This window comes from Perissodus microlepis, chromosome 7 (assembly GCF_051167445.1).
Source record: "Perissodus microlepis isolate ML-2025 ecotype Zambia chromosome 7, ASM5116744v1, whole genome shotgun sequence".
NCBI lineage: Eukaryota > Metazoa > Chordata > Actinopteri > Cichliformes > Cichlidae > Perissodus > Perissodus microlepis.
In genome coordinates, this window is record NC_140467.1 from 65,061,852 (window position 1) to 65,079,770 (window position 17,919).

The 17,919-nt window shown below is 44.0% G+C and overlaps 1 protein-coding gene across 1 annotated transcript in view; it reads right to left on the bottom strand.

The window, feature by feature from the left end:
- The window catches only part of lamb4 (laminin, beta 4), a 69,084-nt gene that overhangs the window by 14,786 nt on the left and 36,379 nt on the right, over nt 1-17,919 (bottom strand). Inside the window, exons 23-29 of the mRNA XM_084936727.1 lie at nt 7,060-7,277; nt 6,721-6,817; nt 5,630-5,993; nt 4,588-4,739; nt 4,006-4,232; nt 2,986-3,183; nt 2,413-2,557 (exon numbers count right to left, since the gene is read on the bottom strand). Of these exons, the coding sequence (XP_084792853.1) occupies nt 2,413-2,557; nt 2,986-3,183; nt 4,006-4,232; nt 4,588-4,739; nt 5,630-5,993; nt 6,721-6,817; nt 7,060-7,277 (1,401 nt within the window). The remainder of the gene's footprint in view (nt 1-2,412; nt 2,558-2,985; nt 3,184-4,005; nt 4,233-4,587; nt 4,740-5,629; nt 5,994-6,720; nt 6,818-7,059; nt 7,278-17,919) is intronic.

Below are 17,919 nucleotides of genomic sequence, written 5' to 3' on the forward strand. Positions count from 1 at the left end.
ACAGCATGTAAGATGGCGACAGATGTACCCTTAGGCCCCCTCCTCGATTCAGAGATGGTCTTTCCCTTTTCACGTAAATGGCCTCCTTGACTCTGCCCTCAAACCAGTGTTCCTCCCTGTCCAAGATGTGTACATCTTCATCCTTGAAAGAGTGTCCACTGGCCTGTAGGTGTAAATAGACTACAGAGTCCTGGCCTGACGAGGTAGCTCTTCTGTGTTTTGCCATCTGCTTTGCCAAAGGTTGTTTGGTTTCCCCGATGTATAAATCCTGGCAATCCTCCTGGCACTTAACAGCGTACACTATGTTACTCTGTTTGTGTCAGGGGACCCGATCTTTGGGGTGGACCAATTTTTAAAAGCCAAAGAGACCCAGTGTTTAGAAAAAATGCGTCTCAACTGCTTCCCTGGCCGCTGTGTCAGTGGGGATGGTGTTAGCTCTGTGCTGTAGCGTCCTAATGACACCCAGTTTGTGCTCCAGTGGATGATGAGAGTCAAGCCTTAAATGGCCTGTATTTGTATAGCGCTTTACTAGTCCCTAAGGACTCCAAAGCGCTTTACACATCCAGTCACCCACCCATTCACACACTGGTGATGGCAGCTATATTGTAGCCACAGCCACCCTGGGGCGCACTGACAGAGGCGAGGCTGCCAGACACTGGCGCCACCGGGCCCTCTGACCAGACTAAATACTTATCCATATGCGTAGGTTTACGGTACACGTCAGCTTTTAGATGTCCCCCATTACTGATGGAAATCTCACAGTCTAAGAAGGCTAACCTGCAATTATTTCATATCCTCCCTGGTGAATTTGATGTGTCGGTCCACCGAGTTAATGTGATCCGTAAAATGTGGTATGTCCTGAGATTTGATTTTCACCCAGGTGTCATCCACAAATCTGAACCAATGGCTTGGTGGTGTTCCAGGGTAGGATAGAAAAGCCCTCTTTTCCACTTCTTCCATGTACAAATTGGCCACGATGGGTGAAACTGGGGAGCCCATGGCACACCCATGTTTCTGCCTGTAGAACTGACCCTTGTATGTGAAGTAGGTGGAATGAAGACACAGTTCCAAAAGGAAACACACTTGGTCGATGCTGAGAGTGGTTCTGTTGCTGAGGTTGGAGTCATCCTGTAATCTCTTACGGACTACGTCCAACGCTTCCGTGACTGGGATGCAAGAAATGTTTCTCCCACTGAAAACCCTACGTCCAGATGAACAGAATCAACTTTTGGAGAGTCACTTCCTCCTAGTTTCATGTTATCGATGCTCCTGTAACAGGACCCAATGTAAATAAAGTTTTTTTTACTTACCTGGATGATTGATAAAGCATAAAATAGATATATCTAATCTTTGCACAATATCTCTAAAATTAGAAATGTCCTGTCTCAGATTGATGCTGAATAACTAGTTCATGCTTCATGCTTTTATTATTTCTAGGCTGGACGACTGTAATTCATTATTATCAGGAAGTCCTAAAAACTCCCTGAAAAGCCTTCAGTTAATCCAAAATGCTGCAGCAAGAGTCCTGACAGGGACTAGAAAGAGAGAGCAGATTTCTCCTGTTTTGGCTTCCCTTCGTTGGCTTCCTGTTAAATCCAGCATTCAAAATCCTGCTCCTCACATACAAGGTCTTAAATAATCAGGCCCCATCTTATCTTAATGACCTTGTAGTACCATATCACCCTATTAGAGCACTTCACTCTCGCACTGCATGCCTACTTGTTGTTCCTAGAGTATTTAAAAGTAGAATGGGAGGCAGAGCCTTCAGTTTTCAGGCCCCTCTTCTGTGGAACCAGCTTCCAGTTTGGATTCAGGAGACAGACACTATCTCTACTTTTAAGATTCAAACCTTCCTTTTTGCTAAAGCATATTGTTAGGGCTGGATCAGGTGAATCTACCCATGACCCTCTTAATGAACAACCCCCACTACAGTTTAAATACATGGTATGATCCATCAATTAATTTTAGACCTGGTGAAGCCTCTTGGATGAAATATGTTCACAAACTTAAAGATGTCCAGTTGTTTTCTTTCCAAACTCCTTAGGCTTCCGTGACCTGACTGAGGACCTACACTGAGACTTATAATTTAGTTCTATTTGTCTACTATTTATATTTTATTCTGGCACAGTTGGTGTGCAGCACCCACAATTTTGTTGTACAAGTACAACAACAATAAAGGGCTATTCTATTCTATTCTATTCTATTCTAGCTCTACAGGACATCTGTCATTTTATGTGGCTTATAAATGATCTGAATTACTGTCTCTTAAATCTGTTGATTTGATGATGATCCATGTCTCACTGAGGAAAGTGAGATGATCTGATGATCATTGCAGGCTGAGAAAGAACACACTGTGCATGATTGCTCTACAACTTTAAACAATAAGTTAATGAATGTGGAGTGAGCACTGACCCATCAGGTAGTCTTTGACTTGATGAATAAGCTCTCTGATTTTGTTTTTCTCTCTCTCACACGAGTTTGTATTGTTGTTGATCTGGTCCTGCAGATCTCTGGCCCAGTTTTTGGCATCCCAAGTCATCTCATTGGCATTATTGATCTGACAAAAGAAATCACCTTTTAAAAGATTTAGTTTGTGGAGAGGGATGTGAAATATTACACTATGGTAATTGGTCTACACGTAAGTTTATAATGCTACAACACTAGCATCTGCAAAATTAAAAACATCTTTGTGAGGAAGAAAAGAAAGTGTGATTTGAGTCATCAAATTGAAAAAAACATTTCTGTTTGTTCATCCAAAAAAGTAAAACAGGAAGAGCTCTACTGTTCTGTCGATCACACACAAATATCAAAGAAATGTAGATGCAAAACTCACTGGTCTCGTCAAATGACACCACAACACACCACCAACACACTTCCAAACCAATGTGGTGCTTGGTAAGAGGCCTGCAGGTTTAACCTGTGTTTAACTCTCGCCCACTCCCATAGAGATTAGAGCATTCACCAGTGTTTCCAGTATAGACCTGCCTTGTTCTTGGTGTCCTGCAGTCTGGAAGGCAAATTCGCGAGCTGGTCTTTCAGCTTCTCTGCAGTCTTTGAAGCATTCTCACTGACAGGAACAGCTCCTTTACAGTTTGGACTTCCGCACTTCCTTTTCCCCAGATCACGCCCACAAAGAGCTCCAGTACACCCTGAACAGTCCTCCAAACCTGGATCGCCACAGACCTTTATCGCATCACAACAAATTGCTTAAACAGTATTCACATTTACCCAGCGGTCAGTGTTGATTTGATCATATGCAATCAATGATTTTCACAGCAGCATTGAGACAACAGGACAATCAGCTATTCATTTAATCCTGCAGTTACTCATGTGATATATTAGTCATATGACCTTACAGTTCAATGTTTACATTGTAGGGTTTTTGGTTTGTTTGTTTGTTGACAAACTGCATCTGGTTGTTCTAGATTGTTCTTTGTTGGAAAATGACCAATTTCCATGTTTACATCATCTTATCTTGACTTAATGAAAGGTAGGTTTGGTGTTGGTGATGTCTTGCCTAACATCAGTGGGTCAAACAAAATTCATAGGTTTGTTCTTTGTAGAAAATGTGCCAGTGGTTTTCAGGTGTACCTGTGTGACCTGACGGTACTGGCTAAAACAGGTGTGGTTTGCTCAAGGCAAGGAGACGCTCGACATTTTGTCTAAGTGTTCGGGTTTTCTAATGGAGAGTGCTGTAAACTGAGTTTGGCATCAACTCTGATCTGCTGAACTGTGATTGTGATTTAAGTACCTTGAGACAACAGCTTTAAGGTTTGGTGCTATGTAAATAAACCTGAATTGAACTGCATTTAAATCATTGGCTAAAAATTTATTGAATTTATTGATCACCATGCCCTCCAGTTTTATAGGAGCTGAGTTGCTCCCAGTCAGTGACCTCACCACAGGTTCAAACTCAAACCTCTTTGGTAAAGGTAAAGATAAAGATATCTTTATCTTTATCTTTTAAAGATATCTTTATCTTTATCTTTTGGTAAAGATAGTCACCTTCTGTTTGAGCTGAACCACACTCAGCTCTGTGACCTTCTTCTTCAGCAGTGCAAGGTCTCCTGTATTGCACATGCTCAGTTTGTGTTTGACTTCCTGTCTGGTGTCCATGGAGTCCTCTACAGCTTTGCTGACATTTCCCACCCTCTCATCCTCCAACATGAAGAATCTGTAAAGCGTCTGGATCTCATCCAACAGCTCTACAACAGGTTCAGATGAGACACACGCTAAGCAGAGAAAGTGAAATCATGAAACAAGTCTGCTCTGTGATGAAAACAAAGGTTTATGTTTAAAAAGATGAATTCATTGCCTGACAAATAGATCTGCTCTGTTTTTAACTGAACCATGAAAGCAGTTTCTGAGAATATTTATGTTTCTTCACTTTCTGTTAGAGATAAGTGAACATTTTTAGTTATTTAGCTTCACATTAAGACCGTGCATGTCCTGATCTTTAATTTAAATGTGGAGTCTTCAAAAAAAAGGATCTTGTGTAGTTTATCTAAAGATGTTTAAAATCCGCTGATGTGACCAGAACGGAAGTGATTTTAAAAACAAAACATATAAAAAAAGGAATCTTTGTACCTTTCTGTTGGTCATTTACGTCATCAGTTGGAACACTGGTGAATTTCTTCTTAAGGTTCATGATTTCTAGATGAATGTCGTCAATTTCAGTGTTGAAGAGGGGAGACATGTCAATCAGGATCACATTTGTGTCGATGGCATCTTTCACCTTCCTGTGAGATAAATACACTCTGATTATTCAGCATAAGCTAAATCTTCCTGAGCGCTCTTTGATTGTACAGTATTGTGAAAAAGTCTTGAGTCAACCTCATTTCTTTATATTTTGCTAAGTTAAAGGCAAATATGTGACTATTTATTGAAACATGCAGCCATAAATTGAAATAGATAAAAACAGACTGCACAATTCTAACAAACTTGAACGTCAGTATTTGGTATGATCACCTTCATTCTTCAGCACAGCTTGAGCTCTCTGAGGTAGCTTTCTGTAATTTGTTTTAGTCCACAGAAAGAGTTCTCCACGCTTCTTGAAGGACATCCAAAGTGCTTCTTTGGATGATGATCCCACACTGCTTAAATATTGCAGGCTATGGGGAAGCAACTCCATGTCTAACAGTATTCTGTTGTGTGTTTTGGTATTACATGGTTTTGTATGGTGGATTAAACCTGATGGTACTTTTCTGCGTTCATCAGTTTTATCAAAGATCTTAATGCTGACCACCTCCTTTAAATTTGTCAGTCCGTCAGATTTTAGTTTAATACATATTTTGGCATTTCTTAAGGACATGACGTTTTAGACACTGTTCATCTGAAATTTTTTAGGCCTGGCACTTCAGATATATATCAGATTTCCTTCCTTTGAATCTGGTCAGGTACAAGAACTGGACTGAAAATGAGTAAAAAAGCAGCCTATGTCCAAAGAAAAACTTTGATAGACCTTCAGAAACTATGCTCAAAAACACTTTACAAAATTACGGGAAAGTCTGGCTCCTTGGAAGCAAAATATAAAGAAATGAGGGGTGACTCAAGAGTTTTCCAGTGTACTGTATATTTTTACATTTAGCATTAGTGGAGTTCCTTTTAAGTTCATCCACTCATGACTTACCTAACCTTCAAAGACATTTTCTCCAGTTTCTCCACGCTTGGTGGGGAGATTACTCTCAGGTTGGCCAGGCTGTCCAGCATAGAGTGCATGTTCATCATCTCCTGCAGGTGCTGGTTATCTGTGGGCTGTACATTGTTATGAGGGATAAGGGTCCTCATTTTCTGGGCAGCTCGCTGGACATCAGTGACAATTTGAGTCCAGAGTGCGTTGCAGGGATGGCACGGTTCACAGGCTGGGAATAATGTATTGAAGCCGGGCGTGCACTCATCACAGAATACACCGCTTACACCCGCCCGACAGATGCACTTGCCAGTCTCAGGGTCACATGATGGTTGTTTGGTTCCCTCCAGGTTGCAGTCACAAGCTGAAAACAAGATCAAACATGGTGTCTTCGCATGAAAACAAGGGGGATTTAGAAAAGGTTAAAGTGGACCTGTGCTGCTGCTACTTAAAATACACTTTCCCCCAAATAAACTGTAAACTCAATAAATCAGTGTGTCTATGCCTTAAAAGTAGAACGGGAGGCAGAGCCTTCAGTTTTCAGGCCCCTCTTCTGTGGAACCAGCTTCCAGTTTGGATTCAGGAGACAGACACTATCTCTACTTTTAAGATTAGGCTTCAAACTTTCCTTTGTTCTAAAGCATATAGATAGGGTTGGATCAGTTGTCTAGGCTGCTGGGGGATTCTCAGGATGCACCGATGTAGTTATACACCTGTCTGCATTTAATTATTAGTTAATATTAATCTCTGGTTCTCTTCCACACCCTGTCTTTGACCTGCGTTCTTCCTGGAACAGTGCAAAGTTTCCAAATAAGACAAAGTGGTAGATGTGGATGTTGTGCTTTGAGTGCAGCTCTTACAGTGACCATATAAGAATATCCCCATCCTACGACATCAAGCAGATCAAAGAGTATAAAAAGTGTGATAAAACGAGTGTTCAGAACAGTCTGCACCCTTTTTTGGTTTTTGGTTCACTGCCCTCAATATTTGAAACTTTGGAACGATTTATATGAATAAACACCACTGGAGACATATGTCAGAAAAGAAAAGAAGAATTGTCCACTTAAAGGAAACATTGAAATATTACTCACAGATACACTGCAGGTCTGGATTCCTAAAATGATTTTCTCTGCATTCATCACAGTGCCTTCCTCCAAACTCAGGATGGCATGGACAATGTCCAGTTACCTGAATATGTCACAGCACATTCATTCAAAGTTTAACCATCAGCATCTACTGCAGGTGATTATTTATAATTTTATGTTTTTTATTTGAAATAAAAACAACCTTGAAATGGACACACAAACATACAAGGCTGTTTTTCTGAGGTGAGAGGAGTAGCAGAGTGACAGCCTCACACCCTAAATGATAAATGAAAACTGAACCCTGTGGTCACTCGCCGACACTGTCTGTGGCTGTGGAGCTCTTGCCTTGTCACAGATGTTGGAGATAGATTTGATGAGGTCACAGCTGCAGGGCTGACATCCCGAGGCTATGTTCAGATTCCAGTATCTGTCCTCACATTCATCACAGAGTTTACCTATCACACCTGTCCTACAGGGACACTGTCCTGTCCTCGGATCACAGAAACAGGGTCTCCCCAGAGGACACCGAGTCTCCTGAGTCCCCCGCCGATCACAGGAGCATTCTGGAAAATACTTTTATTTTAGTGTTTGTCAGAACATTGTGAAATATAGAAAAGAAATACAGGGTATATAGATGGAGCAATAAAGAAGAAAAATTATGCAAGAAGATTATTGATGATGGAAGCATTCATCCCTCTTTCAAAACTGCAGTTTAACTTTAAAATGGTTCCAGTAAGAATCAGGTTTTAAACAGGATCTTTAGATACTTTGTTACCAGCAGCCTGTCATAAAAACACATGACACGTTCCTTAGCATTTTCACAGCTTTAACTGAAAAAACAACACATTTTGACAGCATGAAATAGTACTTTTGCACCAGCAAGTTTATTCTCGCAGACCTGTTAGCTGAAAAGTTTGCACATTTTGGCATTGTGAGCAGCGTGTCTTTGTAAAAAAAAACTGAGGACAATGGAAAAGCGAAGGCCTAAAAAAGAAGTGTGAGGCCTAAAACGATATCTACAGCAGATAAACAGTACCTGATATCATGAAGTCATGTCCTTAAGAAAAAGGGGAAGAAATGCTTTGCCTATCGATCACACTTATCGGTTCTGCTTGCACTTGGACAATCAGCTAATTTCAGTTTGTGTGCAGGAGAAGGAAAATAGTGGCACAGCCTACAGCATGAATATGGATATTTTATGGTAAAGTGGAGACTGCTCCAGGACAGAAACAGCTGCATTATTCTGCTAACACAACTTCAGCTCTTTGCAAGCACCTTCACAGACGGCATGCTAATGCTAAGCTAGCCAAGAACCCAGAGTGATGCTAAAGCTGAGTAAATGTAGACCTCAGCCCAGCGGCCAGAGCCTGAACAACAAGTAAAAAACTTGCTGCAATCAGGCTGCAGCCTCCACCTGTTCATGCTTCTACAGTAGAATCACCATGACGACTGCTTTGAAGTCTCTTTGTGCTGGTCTCCATCTTTCAATTCAATTCAATTTTATTTATATTGCGCCAATTCACAACAACAGTCGCCTCAAGGCGCTTTATATTGTAAGGTAGACCCTAAAATAATACAATAATCCCTGCAGCAAAAAGTCTAATGTGGCTGAAGCAATCTTATTATGACCAAGGAGAGAAAGCGTGAAAACTTTTGGCATGGAGAATTAAGAAAATGCAGAGTGAAGGAGCAATTAATAGTATAAAGACCTCTTTAGGGAATGTAACAGTAGATCCATTGGAAATTAATGACAGCTTTAGAGAATTTTATGAAAATTTGTATAAATCAGAATGTGCTTATGCCTCAGAAGAACAGGACGTATTCTTAGATCAAAATCAGTTCCAGACACTAACGGAAAACACAAAGCAGGAGTTAGACGGACGTCTAGCTATTGAAGAGATATCACAGGCTATCAAAAGCACTAACAGTGGTAAGGCACCTGGGCCAGATAGCTTTCCGGTCGAATTTTGTCAAAATTTCCAAGAAAAATTAATATTTCCTCTTTTTACCCTGAAGAAGCGTAAATGAAACTCTCCCACCTACTCTGAGACAGGTAATGATTACTTTGCTACTGAAACCTGGTAAACCCCCTGCAGAGAGTTCATCATTTAGACTAATGGGGGTTGACACTAAAATACTTTGTAAAGTTTTAGCAAGACGATTAGACTCCTGTATCGCACATTTAGTTCATAATGATCAAAATGGCTTTCTACTAAAACGTCAAGGGTTTCACAACATAAGAAGGATTTTGATTATAATTCATGAGAAATTTGATGCTAAAGATACAGCATTATTATCACTCGATGCTCGTCAGGCCTTTGACAGAATACAGGGGTCATATTTATTTAATGTTCTTCCAAAATATAGATTTGGAAACACTTTTCTCAAATGGGTTAAACCTTTGTATACAAATCCCAAAGCTAATGTTTTAACAGATAACAAGTTTCTAACCCTATCACATCGGAACGTTCCACTCGCCAGGGGTGCCCGTTATCTCCAATGCTATTTTTCTTAGCTGGCGATGACAGTTAGAATGAGAACTGACATATTTGGTTTCCAGTTAGGAGATCAAGAGCATAGATTGGCCCTTTATGCTGATGACCTGATAGATTTTTTTGACTAGGCTTTCCATTAGTATACCAAAATTAATGCAACTAATGGAGTTATTTCTGGCTATAATGATTCAAAATCCTCCATCCTATTTCTGAACAAGGATGAAAGGCTAAATCCGATTAAACAAACCCCGCTTATTAATGCAAAAAGGATTTGTGTATCTTGGAGTTAAAATCACCCCAGACATTGATACCATTGTAGCAACAAACTATGACCCTTTGATTAGTGAAGTGGAGGAATCTCTAAATAAATGAATGACAATGGCCATATCAGTGATTGGCCATAGAAACATGATAAAAATGAACATATTACCAAAATGTTTATATCTGTTCCAGTCACTTCCTCTGCCTCTTCCAAAAGAATTCTTTGATAAGTTAAACAGTATCTTTGATAGATTTATTTGGAATAACAAAAAACCTAAATTAAGACTTCACTTGTTGTACCTTCTGTATAGAAGAGGGGGGTTACAAGTCTCTAATCTTAAACTGTAGTTTACTGTATACAGTGTCTTGTAAACTGTATGTATGTATAAGATGTTCTGGCTTCGTGGAGGGCTTTCTTATAAAGCAACAAACTATTTCTCCAGGTTAAATGATGATCTTCTAAATTTGTGACACACCATTTCGTCTCCAGCTTACAAGTTATCTTCTTTAGGCTACGTGTGTCAGGATTCCTGGCTCATTGACCCAGTGTTCTCAGTTCATGTTCACTGTTTTTTCCACATGTTCCATTTTCTGTTTTATTATGTTCAGCTGTGTACTCACCTGTGTCCAATTATGGTTATCATTCAGTCTGTGTATTTAAGTTCCTCAGTTTTACCAGTTCACTGTTGTGTCATTGATGTTGATGTCGCTGTTAGGTTGTCATATGTTCAGTTCCATCAGTCAGTCAGTCATTTCCTGCTTCAGTTCTGTTCGTTCATATCGGTCTGCAATGAAAACCAGTCTTCACCTACCTGTGAGTCCAGCGTTTGGGTCCTCCTTTCTTCACCCACACTGCAACCACTGATAGAATGACACGACCCCGCGTTGTGGACCCAGCGGACTCTGAACTTTTCGAGCGGCAGGAGGCAGCGCTCCTTCACTGGACAGAGGAGCTTAGGGGAAAACAGCGGCTCTTCGCGGAGAGAGAGCACGTCTTTGCAGGGACTCGTCTGGCTCTGGGCAGGCCTCGGGGACGCCGTGTTCTTCCGCCTGCTGCCTCTCCTGCATCGGAGCATTCGCCGCGGAGAGTGGGCGTCACTGGCCAAGCTTCAGCTGCTCACTCCCTCACTGCTCTGCTCCTCGCTTGCCCGTCGGCTGCTTCACTCACCAGACTCTCCACCTCGCCACGGCACAGCGGCTCCGCCTCCCACCTCGGCTCAACGGAGGCTCCCGTGCCAGAGGCTCAGCTGTTTACCCCGCCCGCTTCCTCTTCCCGGAGAAAGCGGCGCAAATGCCACCATAAAATGGACTATTTTGAGGAACTCCCGGTGGTGAGTTCCAGTGACTGTTTTCCACACTCTTCATCCGATTCCTCACTTAAAACAAATAATAGACTTATCTCTGATTCATGGGGAGTTTCCCTCCTGGATGAGGATGTGGATTGGGAAGATGTTTTCTGCTCTGCTCCCTCTGAGCTGGTATTTATTTAAGACAATAACTGCACTTCAACACCCTCAAAGACTGTTCAGTTAAAGACTGTGAATAGTGGTGGCAGAAGGGCCAGAATAATATTGGATAAATCTGTTGTCACGATTCCTGGGTACGCAAACCCTAGGTCTGCTTATTCTAAGACTGTTTTATCTAAGCCGGCTTCTTCACCTACCTGTCAGCCTGTTCCGGTTTCATCAGCCCAGGCCACTCTTAAAAATACTCATGCACCTAAACCTGTCAGTATCACTCACCCTGTCATTATTTCCACCCCTGTTTCCGGCTCAAGCACCAGATTTACTAGCCCAGGCTGCAGCACTGTCACCATCTTTAGCTCTGCCAGTAGCTCCGCCAACCTGAGCTCAGCCATTAGCCTCGCCAGTCCAGTCAGTTCAGTCGCCTGCTGTTCAGCTTCCAGTCCAGTCAGTTCAGTCCCCTGCAGCTCAGTCTCCTGTCCTCCAGTCACCTGCAGCTCAGTCTCCTGTCCTCCAGTCACCTGCAGCTCAGTCTCCTGTCCTCCAGTCCTCTGTAGCTCAGTCTCCTGTTCTCCAGTCCCATGTAGCCCAGTCTCCTCCAGCCCAGTCAGTCCAGTCTCCTCCGGTTCCCCAGTCGCCCGTCCTCCAGCCAGTCCAGTCTGTCGTCCAGTCACCTGTAGTCCAGTCAGTTCAGTCTGTAGTCCAGTCTCCCGTAGCTCAGTCACCCGTTGCCCAATCTCCTATCCAGTCTCTGGCCCAGTCACTCATTTATCATCCTGTTCTGCTCCCTGACCTGCAGCTACAGCATTCAGAGCCAGCTGTGAGCTCTCTCACTCCTCAGCCAGGGGTTTCCGCACCCGCTGGCCCTGCCTGCCTCCAGCCAAGGGTTTCCGCACCCCCTGGCCCTGCCTGCCTCCAGCCAGGGGTTTCCGCACCCGCTGGCCCTGCCTGCCTCCAGCCAGGGGTTTCCGCACCCGCTGGCCCTGCCTGCCTCCAGCCAGAGGTTTCCGCACCCGCTGGCCCTGCCTGCCTCCAGCCAGAGGTTTCCGCACCCGCTGGCCCTGCCTGCCTCCAGCCAGAGGCTCCCACGCTGTTGCCTGCAACTGCTCCTCCGCCGGCTCCCACGGTGTCGTCTGCAGCTGCTGCTCCGCTGCAGCCTCCTCATCCACGTTGGATTTGCCATCAGCGGCCACCTTCCAGGCCTCGTCACCGGCATGGCCAGCCTCCGGACCTGCACAGCTGCCGCCACTGCCTTCCACGTGGCCGGCCTCCGGACCTGCTCAGCTGCCGCCACTGCCGTCCGCGTGGCCGGCCTCCGGACATGCTCAATTGCCTCAGCTGCTGGCCACGCAGCCGCCCAGCAGAACTGTTTTGGCTCAGCTGCTGGCCACGTGGCCGCCCACCGGAACTGTGCCTGTTTGGACTCTGTAGTCCCAGCCTGCTTCAAAACGGCCACCATCATCTCTATGCCCAAATTCTCCACCATCTCATCACTGAACAACTGGCAACCGGTAGCCCTGACCCACATCACTGAATTGAATTGAAATGTAAATCCTTCACCATAGGGAGAGGGCAACCAGTGATCTTTTGGGTGGTGTCAATAACCCCTTGGAGTACTTTCCTCTGAGCTGCTGAACAGCTAGTGTACCAAATGCCTATGGCATTAGTTAGTACACCCTCAATGGTAGCGCTATAGAAGGACACCATCAGTTTCTGTGTGATATTATTCTTCCTGAGAATTCTTAGGAAGTACAGTCTGTTTTGGACCTTCTTCAGTAGCTCAGAGGTATTTATACTCCAGGACAAGTTCTCCTCCATGTGGACTCCCAAAAAACAAAAGTCCGCCACCCTCTCCACACAGTCTCCCTTTATAGTTAGGGGTGAAAACTGTTAAGTTCTTTGGTTTTTGAAGTACTGAGAACAAGATTGTTGATTTTGCACCAAGACACCAGTTGCATCATCATAATGAGCAAATGTTAGGGGTGGTTAGAAAGAAAGAGAAAGAAGCAGCCCCTCGGCCTGTGCTTCGAGATTTCTGGTAGTTAGAATTAGAGATGGCACGATACCACTTTTTTATGTCCGATACCGATATCATAAATTTGGATATCTGCCGATACCGATATGAATCCGATATAGTGTGTTTTTTAATCAATAAAACGTTTTTTTAATATCTTGCTGCATTTTGTATAAGTTTATACTCAAGTTTAAATAAATAACAACACTAAAGCTATTCTGTTATACCTGTATGTAAAAAATACACTGCGCCCAAAATATTTCATAGTTCAGCAAAACTGATCAATCTAATAAACTTAAACCTGCTCCATCCTCCCTATTCTGGTATTTTAAAGAGTACTTAGCAGAAATATTAAGCAACCTAACTAATAGGGTTGCAAACTCCCAGCAAAAAAAAATAGGGAACCACCCCCCACCCTCCACCTCATGATGCTTAATCGATGTAATCAAATTTAATTTGATGCAGTGTGGAAAAATGCACAGAAATAAATTATTTTTCAAGAATAATTAAATAGATTCAACATCTTTCTTCAACAGAATTGCAGAATTCACAGATGGTACTTTCCCAAAGGAAAAAGTACTATAGCTTACTAGGGTATATTAGACTTAACAGTTACTATATACAGTAATGGACTTCTATATATTTTACATCAGATTAAAACTTTGGGTGTAAGATTCAGATAATTATTTATTAAAAGCTGGACATTTTAAATGAGAATAAGAAAGAAAAGTATGTCTTTGTGCCCCCTTTTCCCTGTTCATGCCCTATCGGCCCCCCTGGCTAAACTTTGCTAGATCCACCCCTGCACAGTTACCAGCCGTCAGCTGCGTAGAAAAAGATCCTGGTGTAGAAAGTAATATTAAATAAATTCTAACAACAGCTTATCAAGCTTAAACGTGCTACTGTTGTTCAGCCGCTGGCTTCCTCTTTCTGGTGAGAAGTGGGCCAAAAACAAAGAAGAGAGACGGACTCGCGACAGAAAAACCGATCAGCTGATCATTAAGCAGTTTCACGATTGAAGTAGGAGCAGGAGAGGGAGAGAGAGAGAGAGAGGCAGTCGCTCCATATATCGGTTGTTAAGCTTAACGCTGGAATGCTTTACAAACATTCAGAGATGAACTTACACACTTGCTTTACTTCTCTCTGGGATCACTTCCTCGGAGATGAAATGCTGGTTTGCTAGCAAGGCTACAAATACACACAGCCGCTCCATCACGTGATGCATACTGCTGCAACGTGCTACGGTTATGAGCCGAGTTACGCCGTGTAGCAAGTTTTATGGGGTGCTTTTTTGATATTTAATGGATCGGATTACATTTTTTATTTCTCGCCGATATCCGATCCAGTAATTTGGGTCAGTATCGGACCGATACCGATACGTAATATCGGATCGGTACATCTCTAGTTAGAATGACTCGGGGGTGTTGATTCATTTAAACTAACATAATCATCCTGCTGCAACCAGGTTTCTGTAAGGCAGAGTAAATCGATTTGTTGATCAATTATTAAGTCATGTACTAACAGAGACTTGGAGGAGAGAGACCTAATATTTAATAATCCACATTTCACTGTTTTACTCTTTGGTTCAGATGTGGATACTGTATTGTTCTTTCTTTGTGATTTTTTTATGTTTAAGTTGTTCTTTGCTGGTTTTTAGTTTGTTTTTTGTCTGTATGGGAGCTGACACAGTCTCTATGGAGATGAGGTTTTGGGGGGGGGGGGGGGGGGGGTAGCAGGAGGAGAGAAGCTGCAGAGAGGCGTGTAAGACTGCAACTCTGCTTCCTGGTCCCAACTCTGGATAGTCATATTTTGGGGGGTTTAATAAATTTGTCCATATTTCTAGAAATGAGAGCTGCTCCATCCAAAGTGGGATGGATGTCGTCTCTCCTAACAAGACCAGGTTTCCTCCAGAAGGTTTGCAAATTGCCTATGAAGCCCACATCGTTTTTTGGACACCACTCAGACAGCCAACAATCTAAGGAGAACATGCAGCTAAACATGTCACTCCTGGTCTGATTGGGGAGGGGCCAGAGAAACTTTTAATACTATTTGTATGTTTATAGTGGTGCAGAACTGGGCATTTATTTTCCCAAATGTCTGCACTGAGTAGGAGATTGTACATGTGTATAGAAAAAAAAAAGGATTCTACTCTATTCTTTTTTTTTTTTTTTTTTTTTTTTTTTTTGTGTCCCGTTTGGATCTTGAGCCATCAGAATTGTTGTCTTAAGGCCAAGAAAGATGCCAAGCGGATTTATTTTACCAAGTGGATCATCATGGCCTTGCCATATTGGTCCATTTGATTGACCTTTATTATAATTATGAATTTATTTTATTTTCGGTTGCTACAAACGGGACAGACATGACTGGGGGATAGGACAGGGAGAAAGAATGAAAGAAAGAGAGGGAGAGAAAGAAAACCAAAGGGGAGAAGAGACGGTGAGAAGGGGGGGAAGAAAGGAAAAAAACAAACAAACAAACAAACAAACAAACAAACAAACAAAACACCTGGATCACCTGTATGGAGAAAAAAAACAGAAGAGAAAACAAACAACAAAGAGCAACATAATAAAAACAGCACCATCACAATAAACTAGCTAGCAGTAGATAACAGTAGATACTAAATAATAAACGATATTGTGCAGCACGCAAGATAGACAGCGCACAATGTGCTTTGAGGCAGCAGCCAAGAAAGGTGTAGTCCGCATCTGTGAACACCCGTGTGTACACCTGTGTGCACACCTGTGTGGATCAGCATGCTTGTATTCCAAAGGTTTCTCCATGTAACGATCTGCTAGGGAGTGTGGGCCCCGTCCACCAGGGTATGAAGGTATGAGGGTATGAAGCAGGTATGGAGGAGATCCAGGCCCCAGATATCCAGAGGCCCCAGAGTACAAGGACCCGAGGAGGACCACCAAAGGGGGGGGAACCGTGCCACCCTCCTGGGAAGAGCTGAGTAGAGCCCCAAACAAGAGGTCACCCCGCAGCTACGGAGCAGAGGCCAGAGGGGGTTGCAGTGGCGTGCCCACGGGCTCTGCCGGCAGCCAGCTGTGCCAGAGAGGACCGAGCTTCAGGCCCAGAGGCCAGAGGCCCGAGGGCATCCCACCCCCTGGAAGGAGCCCAGCCGGGCCACAGGCACCCGGCCCCGCCAATCGGCCACCAGGAGTGAGCCGGTACATGCATGAGCGCCCAGCCCCAGACGACAAGGACCACCAACACACCAACGTCTGAGGGCATCAGCCACCGGCAGGGAGTGTGGTGAGGGGAGATAGGCCTCCGTACTTTAGAGGGCCTGAGATGTACCCAGAGAGGTTGAGTCTAAGACCCAACCTGACATATAGACACAGAAGAACAGGCACACGCGGACACAGACGTGCATTCCCACCCCATATGCACAACCAAATACTCGGCACTCACCCAACGTGTAGACAGACACAAATAGACACTGCACAGACAGTCGCACTCCCCAAACATACTCTATATCCCAGGTCCAGGTACCCCCGCCCCCAGAGGGGCAAGCCGCACCTAGACCCAGGAGATGTAACCCTTCTCTCTGGGGTGGAGGCAAGCGGACCACCTCCTTATCTGCAGTAGCAGGGAGGCCCCACATCCCAGACCCCAGTCTGACGGCCAGCACCTCCTCCCAGCCCCCCAGCCCTGACGGCTAACAGAACTGGGGTGAGTGAAGACCTCAAACCTCCCTACGCCCGCTCATATGTAGTGTTGCTGTGTGCTGTTCTAAAGTGCATTTAAAACTCAGGAGAGCATGGTACTAGCTTCCTCTCAGAGAGCAGCACGGCTCCTCCCGAAAACCCTTAGTGTCTAAATGCATTTAAAATTGAGGGTAGGGCACCAGCGCCAGAGGTGGGTTGGAGTACAACGACCATCCTCTGGATGCTGTAAAACGTGCCCACCCCCAAGGCCCTATATGTATGTGTTATGTGAGAGTGTGAGTAATGTGGATGTCTAGGTTGCAGAATAAAATTGAGGCACAGGCGGCCAGAAGGGGACAGAGGGGGAGTGCCTCCTCTGCACCCTGGTGACATACCTGCACCCCAAGCCCTGCGTGTGTGGGTGGGTGTGGTAGAGCGGGAATAGGGAGGCAGCTGAGGATGGGGAGGGAAGAAAGGGAGGGGCAAGCGGCCCCTCCCTGGGGCCAGCTCCCCCGCTGACCCCAGTAGGCACCCCCACGCTCTGGAACCCACCAGGGCAAGGGGGCCCAGGCCCATCCGGACCGGGGCCCCCTTGCCCTGATTCTACTCTATTCTATTAGGGTAGAGATCTGTTTTAGTGTGTGGGGCTGTGGCCTCAGGTTCATATTATTAAATGGTGATTATGAACCAGTGCATTTCAGATAATTTTACAGAGTAACATGAAAGTAACGTAACAAGTAGACCAACGAATGTCTTTCTTCTGGGTATAATTAAGTAACATACTGCAATACTTTAAAGAAAATTGCTCTGTGTAATATGTGTAATAATTACTTTGTTGAGTTACGACACCAACACTGATCACAACAAAGAGGGAAGCACCTCCAACATGCACAAACATGTGACCCGCAGCATGCAGTGAATGTGCATGAGTGTAATTTCTTTGATATGCTGATTATTGATGGTGGTGACTCTCAAAGTGGAGCCAGTGAGAACTGATAAGGGAAGGAATTGAATTGATAAGTGATATAAATAATAGAACTGAAACTGCTAAATTCTTATCAATTCAAAATTACTAGTCAAGATTGAATTTAAAGTTTTCAATTCACTCAGCCTTACAGACACTCAAGAACCAGCGCTCCTTTACACTGAAAGTTAAGGTAGCTCAGGCACCTGATCAAGACATGTTTAAGTTGCCTCTCAGTGGAGGTTTAGTGGGTTGGGTGTCCAGCTGGGTGAAGACTGTGGGTTCCACCAAAAAAGGGACACATTAGAGGACACAGGAATACTTGGTGCCCCGATGAGGTTTTGCATACATGTAAGCG